The 20,173-nt window shown below is 39.5% G+C and overlaps 1 protein-coding gene across 2 annotated transcripts; it reads right to left on the bottom strand.

The window, feature by feature from the left end:
• Nucleotides 1-8,504: 8,504 nt before the first annotated feature.
• efhc2 (EF-hand domain (C-terminal) containing 2) lies at nucleotides 8,505-20,050 on the bottom strand. Of its 2 annotated transcripts, XM_080902380.1 has the most exons (15): nucleotides 19,355-20,050; nucleotides 18,909-19,097; nucleotides 18,534-18,684; nucleotides 17,575-17,798; nucleotides 17,174-17,425; nucleotides 16,398-16,505; nucleotides 15,227-15,365; nucleotides 14,377-14,542; nucleotides 14,113-14,255; nucleotides 13,781-13,977; nucleotides 13,444-13,577; nucleotides 12,494-12,688; nucleotides 11,507-11,599; nucleotides 10,347-10,446; nucleotides 8,512-8,983 (listed from the first exon to the last, which is right to left on the bottom strand). In XM_080902380.1, exons 1-15 carry the CDS (start codon nucleotides 19,394-19,396, stop codon nucleotides 8,867-8,869), a joined length of 2,250 nt encoding a protein of 749 aa, XP_080758506.1. In that variant the 5' UTR covers nucleotides 19,397-20,050; the 3' UTR covers nucleotides 8,512-8,866. The 2 variants fall into 2 exon arrangements, with proteins under 2 accessions (XP_080758507.1, XP_080758506.1); XM_080902381.1 differs by lacking the exon at nucleotides 18,909-19,097 and having other exon boundaries at nucleotides 8,505-8,983.
• Between the last annotated feature and the right edge of the window lie 123 nt (nucleotides 20,051-20,173).

The raw sequence follows: 20,173 nt of genomic DNA, 5'->3' as shown, positions 1-20,173 counted from the left end.
GTTCTTGACCAGGTAGAGTAATGTCACAGCAGCTGCCAAAGACAACTTGGTGTCTGATGAGCGTACCAGGTCTGCCTATGGAGCTCAGGGAGAAACACAGTTAGCTCAGAATCAAGGGATATTGTCTAGTACAGCAATAAAACTCTGGTATCAAAGAGAAACTGCACAGCTCAAATGGCGATGAGGGCGCAGTGAGTGCAGACCACACCGTAGCTAATGATCTTAACACTCATTTAAACCCAAAACACATAGCTGTGTGCATGACATTGCATGGGAAATCAGAACAAATAAAGGGATATAAGAGAGAAAGTGAAAAGATTCTGAGATATGGAACAAAGAAAAGAGCAAATAAGTGCTTTCCCATGTGCACCTGGGGCAGGGTCTGACCCTGTAAAGTGGGGTCCAAGGCTTAGCCCTCTCTACCTCCACCCTCTCTCTATACCAATGGCCATTGGCACTGAGCAATCACCGAAATGAGGGAGAGCTGCAAAAAAAATCTACTAAACTCACTTCATTCCCATAGAAGTCCCATTGCAGTGGACATTAAAGTAGCTGCTCTACCTCTGCAGCCCACTTGGGACTTCTGAGTCAGAATCAACAGGTGGAAAGGCATCATGTTTAGTGAAGGTAGTTTGAACTGTGCTACAAAAACACTCTACCTGTGTTCAAAAGGCAAAAGCAAAAACCAGTCAACAAACATGATACCATCTAGCTCTCATTTCCAAAGGTTTTGCAAAGTTTTCATCACAACATCGTCATTCCATCTCAAATCAGATGATCAAGAACTCAAAACAGAGATTTGTTCTATTTGGATTAAACTATCTGCTCATATTTTGTTTTTGTGGTAAAACTTGTTATATTTCCCCAATCCAGCATGAAAGTTGAACAAAAACAGCATTTTCTTTATTTTTGTGAATAACAATTTCATGTTCAAAAATATTCTACGTTTGCTTTTGCATTTTTGGAAAATATAACTATTCAGACATTGTCACCAATTTTCTTTTGCAATGTAAAGTTTTTTTTATTTGTGGATTCTTAATTATAGGACTTATTTATAGTCCCATAATTCTAAATAAATATATTTTAACTAGTAAATACTCAGATATTTGAATACAAATGAAAGTTTTAGGCTTTTATCTTTAATCACTTTTGAGATAATCGTGTTCAAACATGGTCTGAGATTTCAATGTGCAAAAAAAAGAGACCTGAAAATGGATAAATGGACCATTTCTCCCAAAATATATCTTGAAAGTATTTGATACATAAAGCTACAATTTCACAGCAATCAGAACATATGTTCAACCTTTGAAACATAAACTTTCGAGGCATTTTTTAAATGCAGAAAATGTTTTTAAAAATGTGATGATTTAAGAAGAAAATGGAAAAAATATACATACATATTTAACAAAATTATTTTCTGAGTTGTAATTAAAGTCCCACCTGTAAATGTCATACTTTTGATTTATTTAGACGCGACAATCTACTGATACTTTTGTTTTTGTCATATTTGCTCAATCTTTTGTGATGAAGTATTTCATGTTAAAAGCTTTTCTGCATACTTTATTTCACAGTTTTGTGAATTGTCTTTCACAACGTGAGACTTTACAGGTTGGCTTGAATTTTTTTTCTTTCATATTTTACCTAGCCAGTGTGTACACGTACTTTGATGTATGTCAGGGCAATGAAAAATTCAGGCTTTTATCTTTAACGGTCTTTCAGATATGCATGTTTATCCTTTGCCTCAGATTACAATATGTGACAAAAAGGCCCGAAAGCGGGCCAACGGACCATTAAAAAAAATAAAAAAAATAAAAAATACTAATAAATTAAATATACACATATTTTGAAATTGAAGTAAAATGAGTATATCAGAGGGACAGTTGAGGTTGAGCAGTTTGGACAAAAAGCTGGTTTGGATGCAGGAGGAATACTGGATATTTTGAACAAAGGATGTTGAATTTGGAGCTGCCAAGAAAAAGGCAAGAGGAAGACCACAGAGAAGATTTATGGATGCACTGAAGGACGACATGCAGAGGGTTGGTGTGACAGAGCAGGGCGGTGCTGGGGATAGCGTGAGATGGCGTAAGTCTGATGCCCTGCCTGTATCTTTTTTTTAATGTTGTGTAGGTAATGACTTTAGCTAAACAAACTTGATAATTTTCCACAACTACAGTCTTAAGCTGTGTAGAAAATCATTAGCAGGACGGATTAAAAGATTATAACAATTACTGGCAGATTGTTCCGAGTTAAGTGCAGGGCCAAAAACTGCTGCTTTGGGGGAACAGTTCTGAGAAAACAACATCTGAACACAGGTGCTTTGTGATGTGTGATGTGTGTGTGTGAGTGTGTTGTTCCAGGTTTAAGATTTGTTGTCATGAGAAAAGAAAGGCACCCAGCCAGTAAACAGAAACTCCCCCCTCTTGTTCTCAGATATCTGTTTAGACTTCATAGATTAGCCATGACTCCATCAGACTTGCATTAGGCCACTCACGCACATAGAGTGCGTGCACGCAAACATATCTGCATATTTGGACGTGCGCCGCACACTCAGATCCTCTTCACCCAGGAGACATTTATGGATTTCCTGCGTATCGGTTTTTACAGTACAATGGTCCTGAGCAGAACAGCAGTAAAGTAGAACGAGGACAAAAAAAAAGAAAAGAAAAAAGGGAGCAGACTCTTTAAAACAAGCCTCCGTGTCCCGTTTGTGCTGAGTAGAGGCAACAGAACACAAACCACATGAACTAAACAGTGAATCGCAGAGGGTGATTCACTGTTGCCCTCCGTGTTTGCTGCAAAGTTTGAGTCACATGTTCCTCGTTGTGCTGTTTGATAAAACGCTTTCTTAAACGTTAACAGCAACATTAACCTTCTATACAGCATGCAGACAAATATCAATTCACATAAAAGTCCTTTTTAAAATTGTGACGTTAATAAATAAATACATTTATGAAAGCTCATCACAACGATTAGAATTTTATGGAGTTAACCATACTCCATGGTAGGGTCCATTACAATTATGCAAGCTAATGCCTGTTAGCTTTTGTTTTCTGTGTGGACAACTGCAGCTAAACAAAAGTTTTTTCCTTTTAATTTGTAATTTTATTTTCTTGAGAAACTTCCTTTTTTTTTAACAGCTGATGAATCTTATCATTTACTTATTCAGGACTACCTACTCCCTAATGCAAGAGAGACACATGGCACAATATTCAGCTGCCATGTTTCAGGACAAAGACAGCAAACTTATATCAGTAGTTGTGTTTTGTTTTCACTGCTATGATTCTGTGCATGCAGTTGCGCTGAAAATAAAGTACATTTACTATCCAAAAGAGCAACTTTTGACCCCCCAAATCTCTATGAAGTTCTAACTCATGTAAATCAAAACCTACTAACACATCTGACTACTCTGCTCAACTGTGGACTCCATCCATCCATTTTATTCCAGTTATCTAATCTGCAGTAGACAGTCTAGTTCAATATGCAAGATTCCTTTTCATTTTTCTCCAGCTACATGTAGACAGTCATCAACTGTGGGACCTGTAAATACAGCAATATCCTGATTTTTCTTGAAATTATTTAGCTTATTACTGTTTTTGGTGTTTGCTAAATTTGTCTCATGTGAGATGAGCAAAAGGGCAGCATGTGGCTGTGGAGCTGCAGGTTCACCACCCCAGGTCTGATAATGCTTTAAAGCAACTGTGCAAATAAGAGCCAACAGCTAGACTCACTTCTAGAAGGACTTTTGTTCTTTGGGATGCGGATGACTATACAATAAGTTCATGTACCACCTTAAAAACACTTTCAAAAACTACTTCTGTCATTCTCTCAGCAGCCAAAATGAGCTTCTGTTGGCTGCTAACTTATACAGAAGGGGTCCTCACAGCAGACAGCTCCACATATTTGATTTGATTTTTACACCAGATGCAATCCCATGGGCAGTCTTTAACCATCTCGTATGCTAGCTGAATGTTTAAAGCACTACACTATGAAGCAGCTATTTTTGCAACATTGTTATTTACATTAATTTCTGTCGGATTGTTAAAAAGTGACTCAGCATCTGCTAAACAAATAAATACAGACGTGCTTTTTCTCAAATTAATAAGCACAAATACGGTTGATATTGTGATAATACTCATAATTCATTTGGACAGCACTACAGAATGAGGAACTCTAGTCCATTGCATAGTGAGTGGTCGTTGAGATCTGAAACAATCATTCAAAAGTGTGGTTTAAACATTAAAATGTGCCCGTAGACATAGCCTAGAAGAATCTAAAATAAATTCAGGGTGAGGTCTGTGTAACCGCTTTTGCTTAAAAATGCTATAAAAATGTACAGCCACCTTGAAATCTGTTAAAAGCAGCATAAAGGAGGGCTTTGCACCTTTTTTTTTAAAAAAAAAAAAAAACTTTTTCTTTTGCACAATTCTCACATAGATTTGAGTTCAGTACAGATGAGAACAGATGAAGGAGAAAGAAATTTTTTTTAGGTCAAATTTTCTTTTACCTGTGTTCCCCCCTTCCCTCAGTTCTCTCTGCTGTCCTCAAAGTGTAGCACGCATTTGAAACAATGGAATAAATTACTAAATGCTCATTGCCTTGTAACTTTACACTCTTCAAAACAAAGATGGGAGTGGCACAAAGTGAAATAATCGAAACAATCGAATTTAAGACCATACACAGGCTTCACTGGGCCAAAGTCAGATTATTTAATTAACAGAAATTTACTGTGACCTTAAGACTACATGTGATCGTTGTAAACTGTCTTCGTTCGTACCCAAATTTAAAACATTTCTGATGTCAAGATTTTGAAAGTTTTCTACAATTTGGGGAAAACTGCACTGTCTGCTATTACAGCAATATTTGGGGTAAACCCTCCAAATGTGAACCTGAACAGAATCCAAGCTGACATTACTGCCTTTTGTCAACTTGTGCCAAGAAGGCCCATCCTACACAAACGGAAGGACTCCTGAAAAAGATACACTACTTTTCTGAAGGATCGACCTAACTGCTTTTGAAACCTGACAGACATCTTTCTTTTGTGTCCGACACAGAAGCAAAAGATCTGAGATCAATAAGCTGTTCTCTCCTTTTCATAGTTTTTGATTCTCTTCTCTAACTGGTCTGGATGTATATAAATCCGCACACTTATATATGTTCTTTCACATATACATATATATTAAAGTTCAGGATGTTCTGATTATCTGCAAAAAAAAGCAGCAGTGAGTAAGTGGAAATTTGGTTCATAACTAGATGAGTGTCTTCCACTACTTTCTACTCTACATTTAATGGATTCATTTGGGAAATGATTAGTGATTAATCTGTAAAGAACACAATCATTATTTGCTTGTTTTTAACTGAATGCATATTTATAATCTAATATACAGTACACATAACAGTCACAGTGACCATTACTCTGCCTGGAGCACTTTTTAAAAGTAGTAATACATTGTCCTGAATATAATAACTTCCTTTGATATTTTCACTGCATGACCTTCCCCATATGTCAGTAAGTCTCTGAGTACTTCCTCCCCACTTTAAATAACAGAGGCATCCCACTAACAAACTTATTGTTTGTCGCAAAGCGTAATTTATTTTCTGAATACATCCAAAGACAATCAAAAATCATTGATCAGCAAGTACTTTGTATACTTCAGCTGAAACTATAATATTCTATATTTTTAAAAGCCCAGCCTACTCCTGAAGGACGTTGTGCACCTCATATGTCACATCCATATTTCTAAGCCCAATGATGATGACGCAACCCATTCAATCTGCTGTTGCTGTGCCACAGACCGTGACAGGGCAGAAAATGGGATGTGTGGGTGTATAGCAACTGACAGGAGGAAGAGGAGTGTTGGACGATGTGTGGGTGGTGGAGGCGTTGAAATTCCTCCCTCATTATCCTCTCTCTCTCTCACCTCATGTTTCAGAAAGCAAAAAAAAGCCAAGCATGTGCCCAGGAAGCTCCCCGCCACCGCTGACCGCATCACCGTCACTCGTTGTGTTTTGGTGGCGGGTGACTGTGGAGGTTAATATTTTAGTACGTGTGAAAGCAGGCGGACAGGACCTGATAATGCCCTGAGTGATGTAATGCACTGTTTCTGTGCTCAGTGTGAAAGGGGTGAGGCGGTACATATGGTGTGTGTTTGCATGTGTGTGTGGTTACTGAGAACCTTCACAGACATGTGTGTGTGTGGTTACACAAAGGGGATTCGGTGTTTGATTACCCAATGTTTGACTTATCCCCTTACTATAATTTGCAACGCCGGCTCCCATTACAACGGCGCCTCAACCTGAACAACCTGTGCTTTTTCATATTCCAGCAGTGCCACATACAGACAGGCAAACATGAGAGTGTAGTTCCATGTAATTCTGACCTATGAAGAACTCACTCTTCACTTCTATGTGTTGCCAATATCCTTTGCGATGTTTTCATCCATTTAGTATGAGAAAAGAATTCCCACAACTATCACTGACAATAAGTCACTGATGCCGGAATGAGCCTCAGGGAATTTATAACTGAAGCCAAAGAGAGACAACAAAAAACAACAACATCCATTTTGTTTTCTCTATTTACATTTCGACTTTGAAAATTTTTGCCATGATCATAAAAATATAAGGCCTGGATATAATTTCTGGATTTTGGATCATTACAACCCATCTACGGATTAGGGAAAAATGATCAGCCCCCTATGAAAACTTTTGATTTAACAGGAGGGCTGATAATTTTGTGTCCAGTACCCAGAACAACTGCCAAGACACGAGTGAATGACTTAGCCAAGTTGGGAATTTTAGTGTCAAAGACGATAATTACTAGAACCCCAAAGGAATGGACTGTGAGGCTGCAGACCAAGAAAAGCTCCATTTCTACAAAAGAGAAACCTTCAAGCCACACTGAGCTATGCTAAATACAACCTGGAGAAAGATTACATTTACTGGAAGTTCATCCTTTAGTCAGATGAGATGAAACTAGAGCGACAACAAAGACACTGCTTATATTTAGAGAAAGAAGATTGAGGCGTACAACCAATAGAATAGTAAAGCATGGTGGTGGGAGTATTATGCTGTGAGGGTGCTTCAGTATGTCTGGAACTGAGAATCTCGTCAAGGTGCAAGGAATAATGAAGAAAGAAGGATATTTGTAGATTTTGAAAGAAAACTGCAGTCAGCAGCAAAACTTGGCCTGGGTTGTCGCTTTATCTTCCAACGACATGTTACTGATTGGACTCCCCAAAGCCCTGATTTGAATCCCATTAAAAAGTCTGTGGCCTGGCCTAAACTGAACGGAAGGCCAAGGTCCAAGCCACACTACCATCAAATCTGGAGGAGCTTGAGATCTGCCAAAGAAGAGTGAGCTGCGATTGGTCAGGAGACTTATTGAAAACTACAAGAAATGACTGCAAGCTGCTAGTTTTGCTTTTTTGTTAAATAATCATGTTTCTTTCTGCAAAGCAAAATAATGTAAGCATTCAAAATAAAACCAGGATGTTTGGAAAATGCTGTGTTAAAAACCCATTGCTCTCTTTAACAGTACTTGGGAAATACATTTTTTTTCATAGGGGTCTAATAATTCTGATCTCATCTGTACATTTTTTTCTATAGCTCTAGAGGAGATAGAAAAGGGTCCAGTGACTAGAAGATTCATACCAAGTAAAGAGCTGTATGGTTGAGGTCATTCACTTCAGTTCACTTCTTATGAATTAAGGTTGCCAGTCTGTCAACAAAATCAACGGAAAGACAACCATTCACACTCACTTTCCTACCTGTGGCCAGTTTTGAACACCAGTTAATCTGACTTGGGTGGAGCACTGGGCGGTGAAGCCAGAGCATTTGGAGAGAACCCATGCAGGGAGAATGTGCAACCTCCACACAGAAAGGCGTCAGCCAGCTGGTGGATTCAAATACAGGACTTTCTTGCTGCAAGGCAAATGTGTTAACCACCGTGTCTGCAGTAATTTATCTTTGGCAGGCATCAGTGACAACAAGCATGACACTGATTAAGTCAGAAACAACATAAATACTATGAAATGGAAGAGCTGGAGTAGAGGTAGGGTTGCGAAGCAGCTTGCAGAGGCTGCGGGAGCTGTAATTAGGCTTAACCTTAGCCCTCAAAGGGTTAAAGCAGCTTAAACCTCTGAGGGCTTAGTCATCAGCCTAACCCTACCATAACCCTGTAAAAATGTGAATAGTTTCTGATGTGTGTCAGACTGTTTTCTAAATTCCATCATTGCCAAGATTTGGGAAAGGAATTTCACGAAAACATTAACTACATGTTCTGAATTCCCAGGGTTAGGTTTCGGAGTATCACTGATGACTTTGAACAACGTGTAGCATGTTTATCTTTACAACCTTATTTAGTTGTTAAAATGATAAAGTTTAGTACCTAAAATTTTTATGTCCTTGTCCTTTAGTTTAATCATTTGGCAAGGCAGACACAACATGGTATCATTAACAAAATGACTGCCAAATGTCAGCTTTTTCTTGTAAAGGTAATACTGTTTAATCAATATGTTTGTGAGCAGAGCTCTGGCCAGCATGTGTTTTTCAACCATATCTTGGTTAAGTTCAAACCAAATCGCAAACACACACTAACACATGCAAGTACATAAAAAAAACATCTGTGTTCTCACAACTTCTCTCCCCTAAAGCACCAATTTTCCAGTTAACTCAATTGTTTTAGCTTTGCGCTTTAACCACTGCTGCCAAACTGTACACACACACATGCATACCACCTCTCCTGTGGTTTTACACATCTTCACTGTGACCCATGATGAAAACACAAGAGGCTGGTTATGTGATGTACCATGTCCTTTAATTGAGGAATGAGCAGTGTGTGTGTTTGTGTCCATGGGGTAAGGGTATGTGTCTATGCTGAGGTGTCACTGCTGTTTGAGGGCAAGCTGAATGCATCCTGCAGGAAGGCAGAGTAGTTGATGTTTTTCACGGCTGCTCGGCCACCATCAAACCCCACATCGACTTCAAACTGGAAACAGGAACAGGAACACACACGTCACTTTGAGCAGATTCAAATACTTAGTGTTGTAAATAATTGATCATTCTGGTGTCCAGCTTTATTTTACTATTTCTTTCTCTCCTCTGTGACTGTTTGTGCTTCTCTGTGATAACGCTCTCCTTTATTGTTCTTTTATTTGCTTGACTCTGCACTATGACTTGACTATGCACTTTTGCACAAATGAAACATTTCAGAGTGTAGCAAAAGGGCTATTTAAAATAGCACTGCTTTTTCAAACGTTAACAAAACTGAGGGCTGTCTTTTACCTCCATTATACTGATTAAACCCTAGGAAACAAAGGAAAATCCTGCTTACAAAAGTGCCATTTAGCACTTTCCACTTTTTTTTTAAATTGTTTCCAAGATAAAGTAAAATGAACAGAACAAAAGAATGATAACAGCAGAGGCAATAAGAAAATCAGCAATGCTAAACAGCGAGCTGGAATGCAGCAAATACCAAAAAGGCACGCAAGGAGAAGTTAGTTTGTCTGGACCTGCCAACGTGACATTCCTGTTGTTCTTGACACCTTAAAAAATGTTAAAAAGGTGCAGTGGCCATTTTTGGTCTCTTCGAGGGTTTGCCTTGGAGATTTTTTAGGACGGCAGAGTAGTTGAGCAGAGACTGAGCAATGAGTTTGGGCTTAGAAGCAGGCGAGGAAAAAAGCAGCTGGAAACCATGGCAGAGGAAAATGGAGAATAAATTAAGCACAGTGTCAGTATACACACACACACACACACACACACACACACACACACACACACACACACACACACACACACACACACACACACACACACACACCGTGAGCACATACACAGATTCCTTCACTCTTGTTCTATTCACGCAAGTCTGGTGAATATCTCTCCTGCTCACCTGTTTCTGCTTAGATTTGGCTGTAGCGTAGCATGCCGAATTTGTATTACACAGGAAAGATACAAGTAAAAGAGAGAAGAAGAGAAGAGCTACTTCTTTTTGACCACCTCTGTATGTATGTCTCTCTCAAGACATTTGCCTTACACACACACACACACACACACACACACACACACACACACACACACACACACACACACACACACACACACACACACACACACACACACACACACACAAATTGTCTTCTTATCCGATGACTGTTCCTTTCCGCTCACTTGATTCTGCCTTTGGCTCACTCATCCACTGAGTGATTGCAGGTTAGAGGAGAACGTAAACTCATTTTCAGTTACCCCTATTTAAAAAATCTGTGCACATGCTGTGAAATCACTTACTGTCTCTCACTGAATTGACTCTTTCTTCTTGCTTTATTTGCTTTATAGTTCCTGCTTTTTCTCACCTTTAAGGTGTCTTCAGGCATCACGGGTGGAGCAGGGTGCTCTAACCAGTTAATACCAGCAAGGAAGGCATAGTAGTCAATCTCATCTCCATCTGCAAACCTGAATAAAAGATGCCATCCACTTGAGAAACTGTTTTTTTGTGCTTCATGGTCACAGTCGCTGGAGCTTATTGAACCATTTTGCAAACTAAAATTTAAGAATTGCTTCCTTTTCAAAAATAAGTCACAGATGGAATTACACATTAATTATCAGACTCCTGCAATTTTTGCTTATTCTTCCAGTTCCAGCTGCCCCAAAGGTGCTACAATAATCATGTACTTTCTGTTTGTCTGTGGCTTCTGGAAAATCCAGTCTGAGTCAGAATCTCTGTGGCTTTCATACATTTTTTGTTGAAAGGTGAAATATTTTCAGTTTGCACGGATGCATATTGGACTGTATTCACACCACCTGGGCCAAGTTTAACCCATCTTCTGCACTTTATCTGCACTACTTCAAAACTTTTCTTCGCAACTTGTAACAACAACTGTAAAGCCAAGTATGATTTTTTTTAATGTGGAATAAAAATAAACAATGTAGACTTCAGAGAAAACAGAAACTACCAAACAATATTCTGGGCTGACAAAAGCAGCCAAAAAATACGTAGAAATTGTCTTTAAGATTTTTAAAATGTAGTTTTCTCAACCATCAGGAGATGTTAGTGCAGATTGTGATTGGGATGTCTACTTGATGTCTTATATGTCTTACCCAGTCAAATACCCCCAACACAAATAATAACAAATAAAAACAAAACTGAGTCTAAACACTGAAACTAAATAAATCAAGCTGAAACAAAAAAATGAAACGCACACTGGAAACCAACTGAAAATAGAAACCAAAATTTCAAGTGCAATTAAAAAAACAACTCTGGTCAGAACACACCTTTAAATATTTATAAGATATGTCCTTGAAAAGATTGTAACAAGGCACCATTTCTTAATTTTTGTGGTTTTCAGTTCGGTAGAGATTTTTTTTGTATGACAAGAACAATCCCGGGCACAGATTGCGGACTGCACTTCACCTCGGTGAAAATAAACCTTTCTGAAAAGCCTTCTGAAAATGTTCTGACATTTTTGAGGGGACCTTGAACTGCTCTACACTAAACTGATTTGTGGGCTCTTACTTGCTGAGAAGACCTTCGAGCAGGCTGTTGGGCACGGGAAGGTGGAAAGCTTTACAAATGGTCCTTATCGCTTTTGTGGAGAGACGTTGTGTCCTAAAGAAAAAAACAAAACAAGCGCACAACATATCCAACATATGGTAGAGCCAAAAGCTGCAGCTACAGTTCAGACTCGCATTGGCTGTGAGCCTGCTGTTTGTAGAGACATTTGAGAAAGGCTCTAAGAAAAAAAACAAAACAAAACATGTTGGTTAGAGGCCAGTACATTACATCAGAGACAATGTGCCATCAGCAGCAACATGAGCTGGCCTTTGTTGTTAGTTTAACATAAAGTACATGTAATTCCCATAAGGACTGACATAAATTCAGTGCTAGTGGAAAACGTTTTAAAGTGATATCGTATTTGGACAATGTGTGTAAAACAGAGGATGTCTGTCCTGCAAGAACACTTATTCTCCACAGTAATGACCGCGAGTCCAGAGGCGCCGTTCTTGTCATGCCTTCCTTATTACAGGGACGCTGATGAACAAGTTGATGCCTATCAAGGGTGTCTACACTTGTGTCACATAAACAAATCAGCAAAAGTGGGTTAAAGGTCCTATCAAGTGGATGAGCAGTGTGTGCGCATTAAATATGTGATTTTATGCACAAAAACAAAATGAAGGTGACAGACAATGAAAAACACACATAATAGACTCAGGAGACTGTGTGTGTGTGTGTGTGTGTGTGTGTGTGTGTGTGTGTGTGTGTGTGTGTGTGTGTGTGTGTGTGTGTGTGTGTGTGTGTGTGTGCGCGCGCGTGCGCACTGGGCTAAACAGGTCTTAAGGATCCATCTGGTTCCCATGCTCCGCTATGGCATTGCTGGAACTAATCGTTGCTCTGAGGTATGGGGGCCACAGGCTGCACGATTGATGCCTTGTTGTGACGCTATCTGCCTGTGTGTTTTTCTGTGTGTGTCTGTGTTTATGTTGCAATAGTATTTTGCCTTACTTGTGTCGATCGTGATCCGCGAATGCTCTGGCCATTTTAGGGAATTCTTCAAAGGCCTTCTTCTTGAGGAAGTCCTGGGCCACAGCCAGCATCAAGCCCACGTCCACCTGGGTCTGCTCGCGCTCTGAGAAACACCGGCCCAGCACCAGCACCTCGTGCTCAGACAGATTGCAGTCCAGTCCCAGCAGCAGGCTCCTATGTGGGGAGAAAATAATACACAAAAACTGATGACAAATGAATTAACCCACATCTCACAATCCTTTAAGGTTGTTTTCACACCTACAGTTCACTTACTCTGGTCCAAATCAGCTCATTAGTATGTAAACACGAAGATTTGGTTTCTGGTTACCAGATAAAACTCGAAGGGGAACTCCAAGTGAACCAAAATGTGTTGCTACAAAATAAGTGAGAACGTGTAGTATGCTTATTGGTCAGATGTGTCTGGAGCAACAAAAGTAAATAGAGGAAAGAGGTTGAGGTTATGTTCTCGCTGAGTGGATAACATGGAGAACTTACATTCAATTTATTGCTGGCCCATACTAACTGTTTTATTCTCCATTTTCCATAAAACGAAGAGAGTTCGACTTAGAATTTGATTTAAACTGACTAAACCCTGCAGATGTGAAAACACCCTTAATATACTGTGCACAGGATTTCTCTTTGCTTTCATGTGTCACTTATTATATTTACATCCCTAGAATTGGATAGGAACAAATTAGTCTCCAGTAAATCACTATTTAAACTCCACATATGTAGTGATTAACTGTCCTTTTCATCACTTTATGGTTGGGAACTAGAACCCTTCTCTCGGTCTCGTCCAAGTTACCACACTCTGCTAACAGGAGGTGCTGGCAGTAATTTCACCTTGGAGAACTGAATACATTGATCACGTACTTCAACACTTGCGGGCTAGAGATTAAACTGCAAGTGTTTTTGCTTCATTACTGTACCTTATCGACTCAAAAGGGATGAAGCCAGTGTTGCTGGGGTCACTGAGAGTCAGAAACTTCCTGATCTCACACTGTTTCTCCTCCGGAAGGGACCTTAGTTTGCTAATGATGATGCCCATGTTGGCTCTGGGAAACTTTAAAGGGTAACACAGAAAACATGCTTAATAGAATAGAATTAGAATAGAATTCAACTTTATTGTCATTGCACATGCACAGGTACAGGGTAACGAAATGCAGTTAAGGAAATAATAGCACTTAAGGAAAAGCGGACTGCTTCATGCCCCCGAGACAAAAAACTAAAACCAGCTTGAGCTGATTTCTTATTTTTCCTCTTTACCTCCTCAGCATGCTGCTCCATGTACTTGAATGTGTATTCATCAGCATCCAGAAGCTGGAAGTTGATGCTGTTAAGGCAGAGGGTAGCTCCCACATACAGATCCTGAGCTGTAAAGTACTGAGACAGCTGACTCTTAAACAGCTCCTGGCCTGGCTTCTTTACACGACCGCGCTCCAGAAACTTACCACCAAGAACACCTACAACATGGGACAGAGTGTAGAAAGAAAGCTTCTGTAATACTTAACTACATGTATCCGAACCATGCGGGTCATCGATTTGTATCTCAGGTCCTACGAGTGTTTCTGTTGCAAATGAGGATGGAAAGTTTTTACCTGAGTTCTTCTGTGGGCGTTCAAACACACTGATGGTGTCATTGGAGAGGTAGAAGGAGATGATGAAGACCCGCTCTCTGTCAACTGGATCAGCTGTAATCATCTTAGCTTGGAAATTCAGCACTTTACTGTCCAAGCCATACCTGTGGAGACAGGCTCACAGTAGAGTTCGGGGCTAGCACTAACACACATATAGTGAGAGATAGAGTAGAGATAAAAAACTTTCACTAATTTGATTGTGACTGTGACTTAAACTCATCGAACCTGTCTTTCGCCATAAATTTCTGGAAGTCTTTCCGTGGTGGCTTGGGCAGGAGGTGCTGGCAGAAGCTAAGCGAGTCCTCCTCTGAGCCAAAGCCGTTGTAGGGGGGCACAGGTCTCGGGGGCTTAGGGGCTGGCGGAGCTTTGTACTGCAACGGGGTGAAGTCCTCTAAGAGGAAGCAGAAGAAAGAAGAGACAAAACATTTAAAAGAAGAAAATAAACCCAGGAGGAGAGCTTAAATGATCACAACGAAACAGGTCATCTATCCCTGAGCTGACCCCTGACTACTCAGAGCAAGAAGGGACACTTCCATCACAGTGACCTGTCAGCGGGGCCTCTGTCTTGTTTCCTACTGTGACTAATGCAGCAAGCCCCCAAAACCTGCCCAGGGTGGCAGTGAGCAAGGATACACTATAAGGTTTTTCCCTGCTGGGGAGTAAGTGCCTTTAACTTTAACTGGAGGCCCAGGTGTCTTTTGTCAGTTCATCAGTGGTGTTGAACACTTTCTGTTTTTCTAATAAGCGTCAAGCAATAAGCGCTCTCTATAGACAGAAAGCAAATCTATCCTGTACCATTGGATTCAGGAATCACCTCCACAAGAAAGACGGCTTTGGCAGATGCTTGCTCTTACTGCCCCCAAGTGTTTATATTAATGCAATGCAAGACACAAGTGAAAATCCCCAGGAAAAAATATGTCACTGTAAGCATTTTCTTACATCAGTTATTCCATAGGTGTATACATAATGCAATTTTTTTTTTTCAGTTGACAATCCTGTCCAAAGAAACAATGCAAACATTTTTAGTAATACTGAAATAAAGAAATCAACAGCACTGCAGTAGTGTTTACCGTACCGATGCCATATTTGGCGCGGTAGTAGTGTTTGGTGAAGTCATCACAGTCAGCGAGGATTACTCTCCTGCCCCACACATTCACTTCCCCACCTATGATTAAATCACAGTCCTTGTAGAATTCCTCGTGGACAGCTCCGGTCTGCAGGTGAGAATAGAGATAATGACATGAGTAAACAAAACAAAAACTTATATAGAATCTTACTTGTTGAATTGAATTACTTAAACACACATGAATTGGATGGTTATATCTATTAAGAGCCTGGTGCTGAGTGGATACAGGGAGTGGGACATGGTGATCGAAGAATCCTGTATTAAAATCCACAGCAGAAATTATGTCAGCAAAAATGGTGGAATAAGATTAACGCTCTGTGGAAGCATTTTAAAACCTTATTTTGGGTCAAACTCAGGAAACCTTTATTTCTGATAAGACTGATGGTTGCATACAGGCAAAACTGAAAATTGATGGAATTATTATTTAATACAGAAAAGTGTGGTCAAACATAATCTGTGTTTGATTAGCAACAGCTTCTTTTTCAGCATGACACTGCCAACGCAGTAAAAGCATATCTGAATAGAGAAACACACAATGGAACATTATCAGTCATGGACTGGCCTCAGCAGAATCATTTTAGCAGTGTGGCATCATCTTCACAGAGAACAGAACAAAAAGCAGCCAACATCCAAAGAAGAACTTTGAAAGTCTTTGAGAGCTATTCCTAAAGGATAGTCAAAGAAATTAGAAGAAAACCCACCTAAGAGAGTTCAGACTGTGAAGTATAAAGGTGGTCATACTTTGACTTTCAAGGTCTTGTACATCCTCTGTTTTTGCCTTATATATTGTATTTCCACATATGTACACACATGTTTCAATAAATTGCCTCTATTTCCTAATTTCCTAGCAAAATATGGAGGAAATGAGGAGTGACACAAGAGGTTTGCACAGTATTGTATTAACTGAAAAAGGAAGCTGCCTTCCCCTAGACTGGATTACTGGATTGTAATTTGACGCATATTTTATCCTCTAACTCTAATCGAGTGTCTTAATAGCTCGTTTTAGGTTTAACCTCTGAGATTCATGTAAATCTCGCTAACTGCCTAGCCTCTCAGTGACCTCTCAAATAACATCCCGTTAGCATGTTTGTAGTGTGAGCATGGCTGAGACAGGACATACTTTGAGGCTGTCCAGTATGTAGCGGTTTCCCATAGTACTGGAGGTGAGCACGTTGAGCACCGTGCGGTCTGTTATCTCTCCAGGCTGCTTGACTTTGGCTGGAACATGCTGCAAAAGGGAAACAAGTGCGGACAGGAAAAATACAGAAACTGTTAAACAAAAATTATTCTTTATAAGTAAATACCATTCTGCATGCACACAACTGGTAAGAGAAATAAAAAGACGGATAAAAGACTGAAAGAGAGAGGGAGAAGCAGATCAACAAAATAAGACTGAAGAAGGAAACGAGATCTGTCGTTAAGGACACGGTGATTTCCCACTGGATGGCAAAGTCTGCTCAACCTTTAAGGCTGACATTTAATAAAAAGGCATCGGAGCAAACAACGTTACTGGACTGAAAACACATAGTTATACATTGACATGATTGATGCCTGGATGTCCTTCAGGATGAATTAAGCTTGGTCAGTCAGTAACTGGAGGAGAAAGCCTACATGCTTGAGGGAAACTGGGTGCTAAAGCAGTCCTGTCAGAGTGAATGAGGTCTCCATGAAAGCAGGAAGACGAAAAGAAGCAACACAACCAGAAAGAGGGACACTGCAAGCCTTTAGGTTAGGAGTAACCATCTTTAAAAGTTAACAAAAACAAAGAAATAGCAATACTTCAAGCTCAAAAAAGCCCTTATTTATCCTTTTGTATAACCCTGCCTGTGCTTTTTTTCTTTACTCTCTCATTTCTCGACAGCTGTTATCGCGCTCTTATCACGCTGCTTTACCTACCTTAGGTAGTCTGCAGCGACGAAGAAATTTGTTCACTTTGTCTCTGCCAGAATTTGGGGGGATCACCTCCCGGATCTCTATGGTGTCATCAACCAGGAAGTAGTGCAGTATGAGCTCCCGCAAGTCAACATAAATGCTCTGTGAGTCATCCCAGAAGCAGTAGAAGCGCAGGACTTTGCGGTCATGGTCCAAGAACTGCTTCAGCGTATCATGTCTCTCATATGGCCGAAGTGGCTGCATACTCTTTTTGAGCTGAAAGCGTGAAACAAATAGATTATTCGCTATAACTTTCTTTAAAAAAAATAAATAAAGGAGGATTAAAATATATTTCGACAGAGTTAAAAAAAAAAAAAGAGTTAAAATAAAATACAAACAACAAAAAATGTATTTCGGATGCCCACCTGTTCCCGTAGGCTGCTGTAGGGGTCCTCAGGTACAGTTGTAGGGTTATTTACGTGCACCCCAAGTTTTGTCAGAAAGTTCCTTGTGAAAGAGTCACAGTCAGTCACAGTGAATGTGCGAGAGTGCAGCTTCATCTGTTGGTTGATGTTGAAATGGAACAGGTTGTAGAACTGGCCTTCATTTGGAGGAGGCAGTGGAATACGGTGGCGACGAATGAGTGTTCCTATGACAGGGATCACCAACACAGTAACAAATGAGTCTGGAAACTCTCATCATATTGCAGATTTTTGGGCCACTTGGGAAAAAGCAGAAGATTAACAAAAATCCAAACCCAATCCCAAAAGAGTTGTGATGCTGTATAGAATGTAAATTAAAACAGAATGCAATCACTGACAAACTCATAAACCCATATTTGTCTGGAGAAATGTCTTTTTGCAAGAGACAAAGCTGAAAATCAATGCTGGATGCCCATGATCATCGCCACCCCGAAGGCATCTAATACAGGCATGGTTTTATCATGGAAATCACTGCATCAGCTCAGGAACACTTCCAGAAATCACTGTTCACTTTCCACAAATGGTTGGCAGAAACGGTTAAAGCTCAATCATGCAGAGAAGAAGCTGTATGTGAACAACGCCACCATCTTCTCTGAGCAAACACTCATTTAAAATTTAGAGAGGCAAAGTAGACTGCATCTGTAGTCAGACGAATTAAAATGCAATATTTGAATTTCTTCTTCTTCATCTTCCTCCCATCAAATTCAAAAGTGACCTTATTTTTTTCTTAAAAATGTTACAAGTTTTTATCATGAGTAAAATGTGAGTTTATCAGATTTGCAACTCATTTTATTCTGTTTCCATTTATATTTTGCATAGTGTCTCATTGTTTATTTATTTATTGAGGCTGTAATTGAATTTAAGCAATATTCTCAAGATATTTCCTGTTATATCACAGACACCTTGGGGAATGCCACTGTTCTTGTACTCCGGCTCCACAACCTGTATGGTATCGTCTTCCAGGAAGAAGTAGATCTTACACTTTCTGATTCTGTACGTCTCAGACTGAGCCTCAGGTACAGTCTCCTGGAAGTATGCATCAAAACACAGAACCTAGAAGAACAAAATGATATTTTGTGGCTAAAATTACTCAAATGACAAATGCGAAATGATTACAGGCTTTAAAAAATACCAGGCTTTAATTTTTTTTTTACTTGAATGAGTAACACAAGATATTGGAAGCTTTAAACCTTAATAACAGACATGAAAAAAAAAATAACATAAAGCTATACCATGTCTGTCTGAGTGGAGAATTAAAATCAGTTTCTATTATTCACCTGTTTGTCAAAGGTTACCCATGGTGGTAAACCGGTACCACTTCCTATGGGATAGACGGAGTACTTTGGTTTAATCTCCTGACCAACTAAATGTTCTCCTCCAATGCCTGGCTTCTCAGACCCAACCAGCATAGGGACTCCACTGGAATAGTTAAAATGTTGGGATTTGTGGAATCTCTCCTTCCCCAGCTGTGGTACAGAAAGGAGAAAGTATATCTGAGCACTTTCTATTAAAAACATGTTAAATAGACTGGTTCTTATATGCCTGAGTACTCAAAGCGCTTTCTAAACAGCATACATCACTCACCCACTCGTACAACCACTTTTATCTGAGCTTAAGCGCTCTCTAGCTAACAGGCGACCTGGGGTTAGTTTCTAGCTAAGGAAGTCGCCTGCTAACGAAACTCGGTAATTTGCGAGAAACATACGAAGTGTCGTAAACTTACTCTTTCATTGGGAGAGTTCCCTGGCAGAAACGGTAAAGCCATGGTGGTAATACTTATAACTGTTGGATTACTTTCTCCATAAAACTCAGCGGCCCTGAAGTTCCAACGGTCTGTTATTGGTCTGTTACCATGGAAACGTCTTTTGGGGACACGTCTCTTAGCAACAAAAAGAACCAATGAAATATTTTTATTTTCATAACAATATTCAAATTATTGCTGTTCATCGTATATTTTGATGCTAACATAGCCAATTAAATAAAAAAGAATTTATAAACACATTATTTTTCCTACAAGTTAAAAAGTGCAACAGAGCGTAAACTGTGTACTTATGTACTATTTATATATTAAAGTTTACAAATAGTATCAGAGTTGGCATAATATAACCACCACTACTAAGGTAATTAAGTAATTATCCCTGTAAATAATACCTTGCTGTTTAGAGTTTACTGTACATTCTGATGATTTGGAAATAATTCTTGCTTGAACTTTTACGCCATCTAAAAGCCCTCTGTGTCTACCTAAGAAATTATAATTTAATGTATGCCACACACATCCTGCAAAAATTTAACTTGGACTCAAGAATACATTATAACACATCCTGTTTCCTTGTAAACTGTAAACTATTATGCTTGTAGGGCATACAAAAATAAATGGCCAGAGTAGCAGCTCATTTTTGTTTCTAATTATAAGTGCAAACTAAAACATTTTACAAAATCCAAGTGAAAGTAAACCAAAGCATGGATGAATGTATACTAACAGACTTCAAAGGCATCCGAGACTAGGTTTCTTCATCTGTACAGTTAAATAAACTGCACTGTA

The sequence above is a fragment of the Rhamphochromis sp. 'chilingali' genome (genome assembly GCF_963969265.1).
Source record: "Rhamphochromis sp. 'chilingali' genome assembly, chromosome: 14".
NCBI lineage: Eukaryota > Metazoa > Chordata > Actinopteri > Cichliformes > Cichlidae > Rhamphochromis > Rhamphochromis sp. 'chilingali'.
The sequence above is the reverse complement of the archived record's forward strand: the minus strand, read 5'-3'. Positions and strand labels throughout refer to the sequence as shown.

Excerpts from the sequence above, each read along its gene's own strand:
- efhc2 (XM_080902380.1), bottom strand. The coding sequence starts at position 19,396 with ATGGCTTTACCGTTTCTGCCAGGGAACTCTCCCAATGAAAGA. Across the intron at positions 15,366-16,397 it reads ACATACTGGACAGCCTCAAA|ACCGGAGCTGTCCACGAGGA; the intron begins GTATGTCCTGTC and ends TCTCACCTGCAG. Across the intron at positions 10,447-11,506 it reads CTCGAAGGTCTTCTCAGCAA|GTTTGCAGATGGAGATGAGA; the intron begins GTAAGAGCCCAC and ends TCTTTTATTCAG.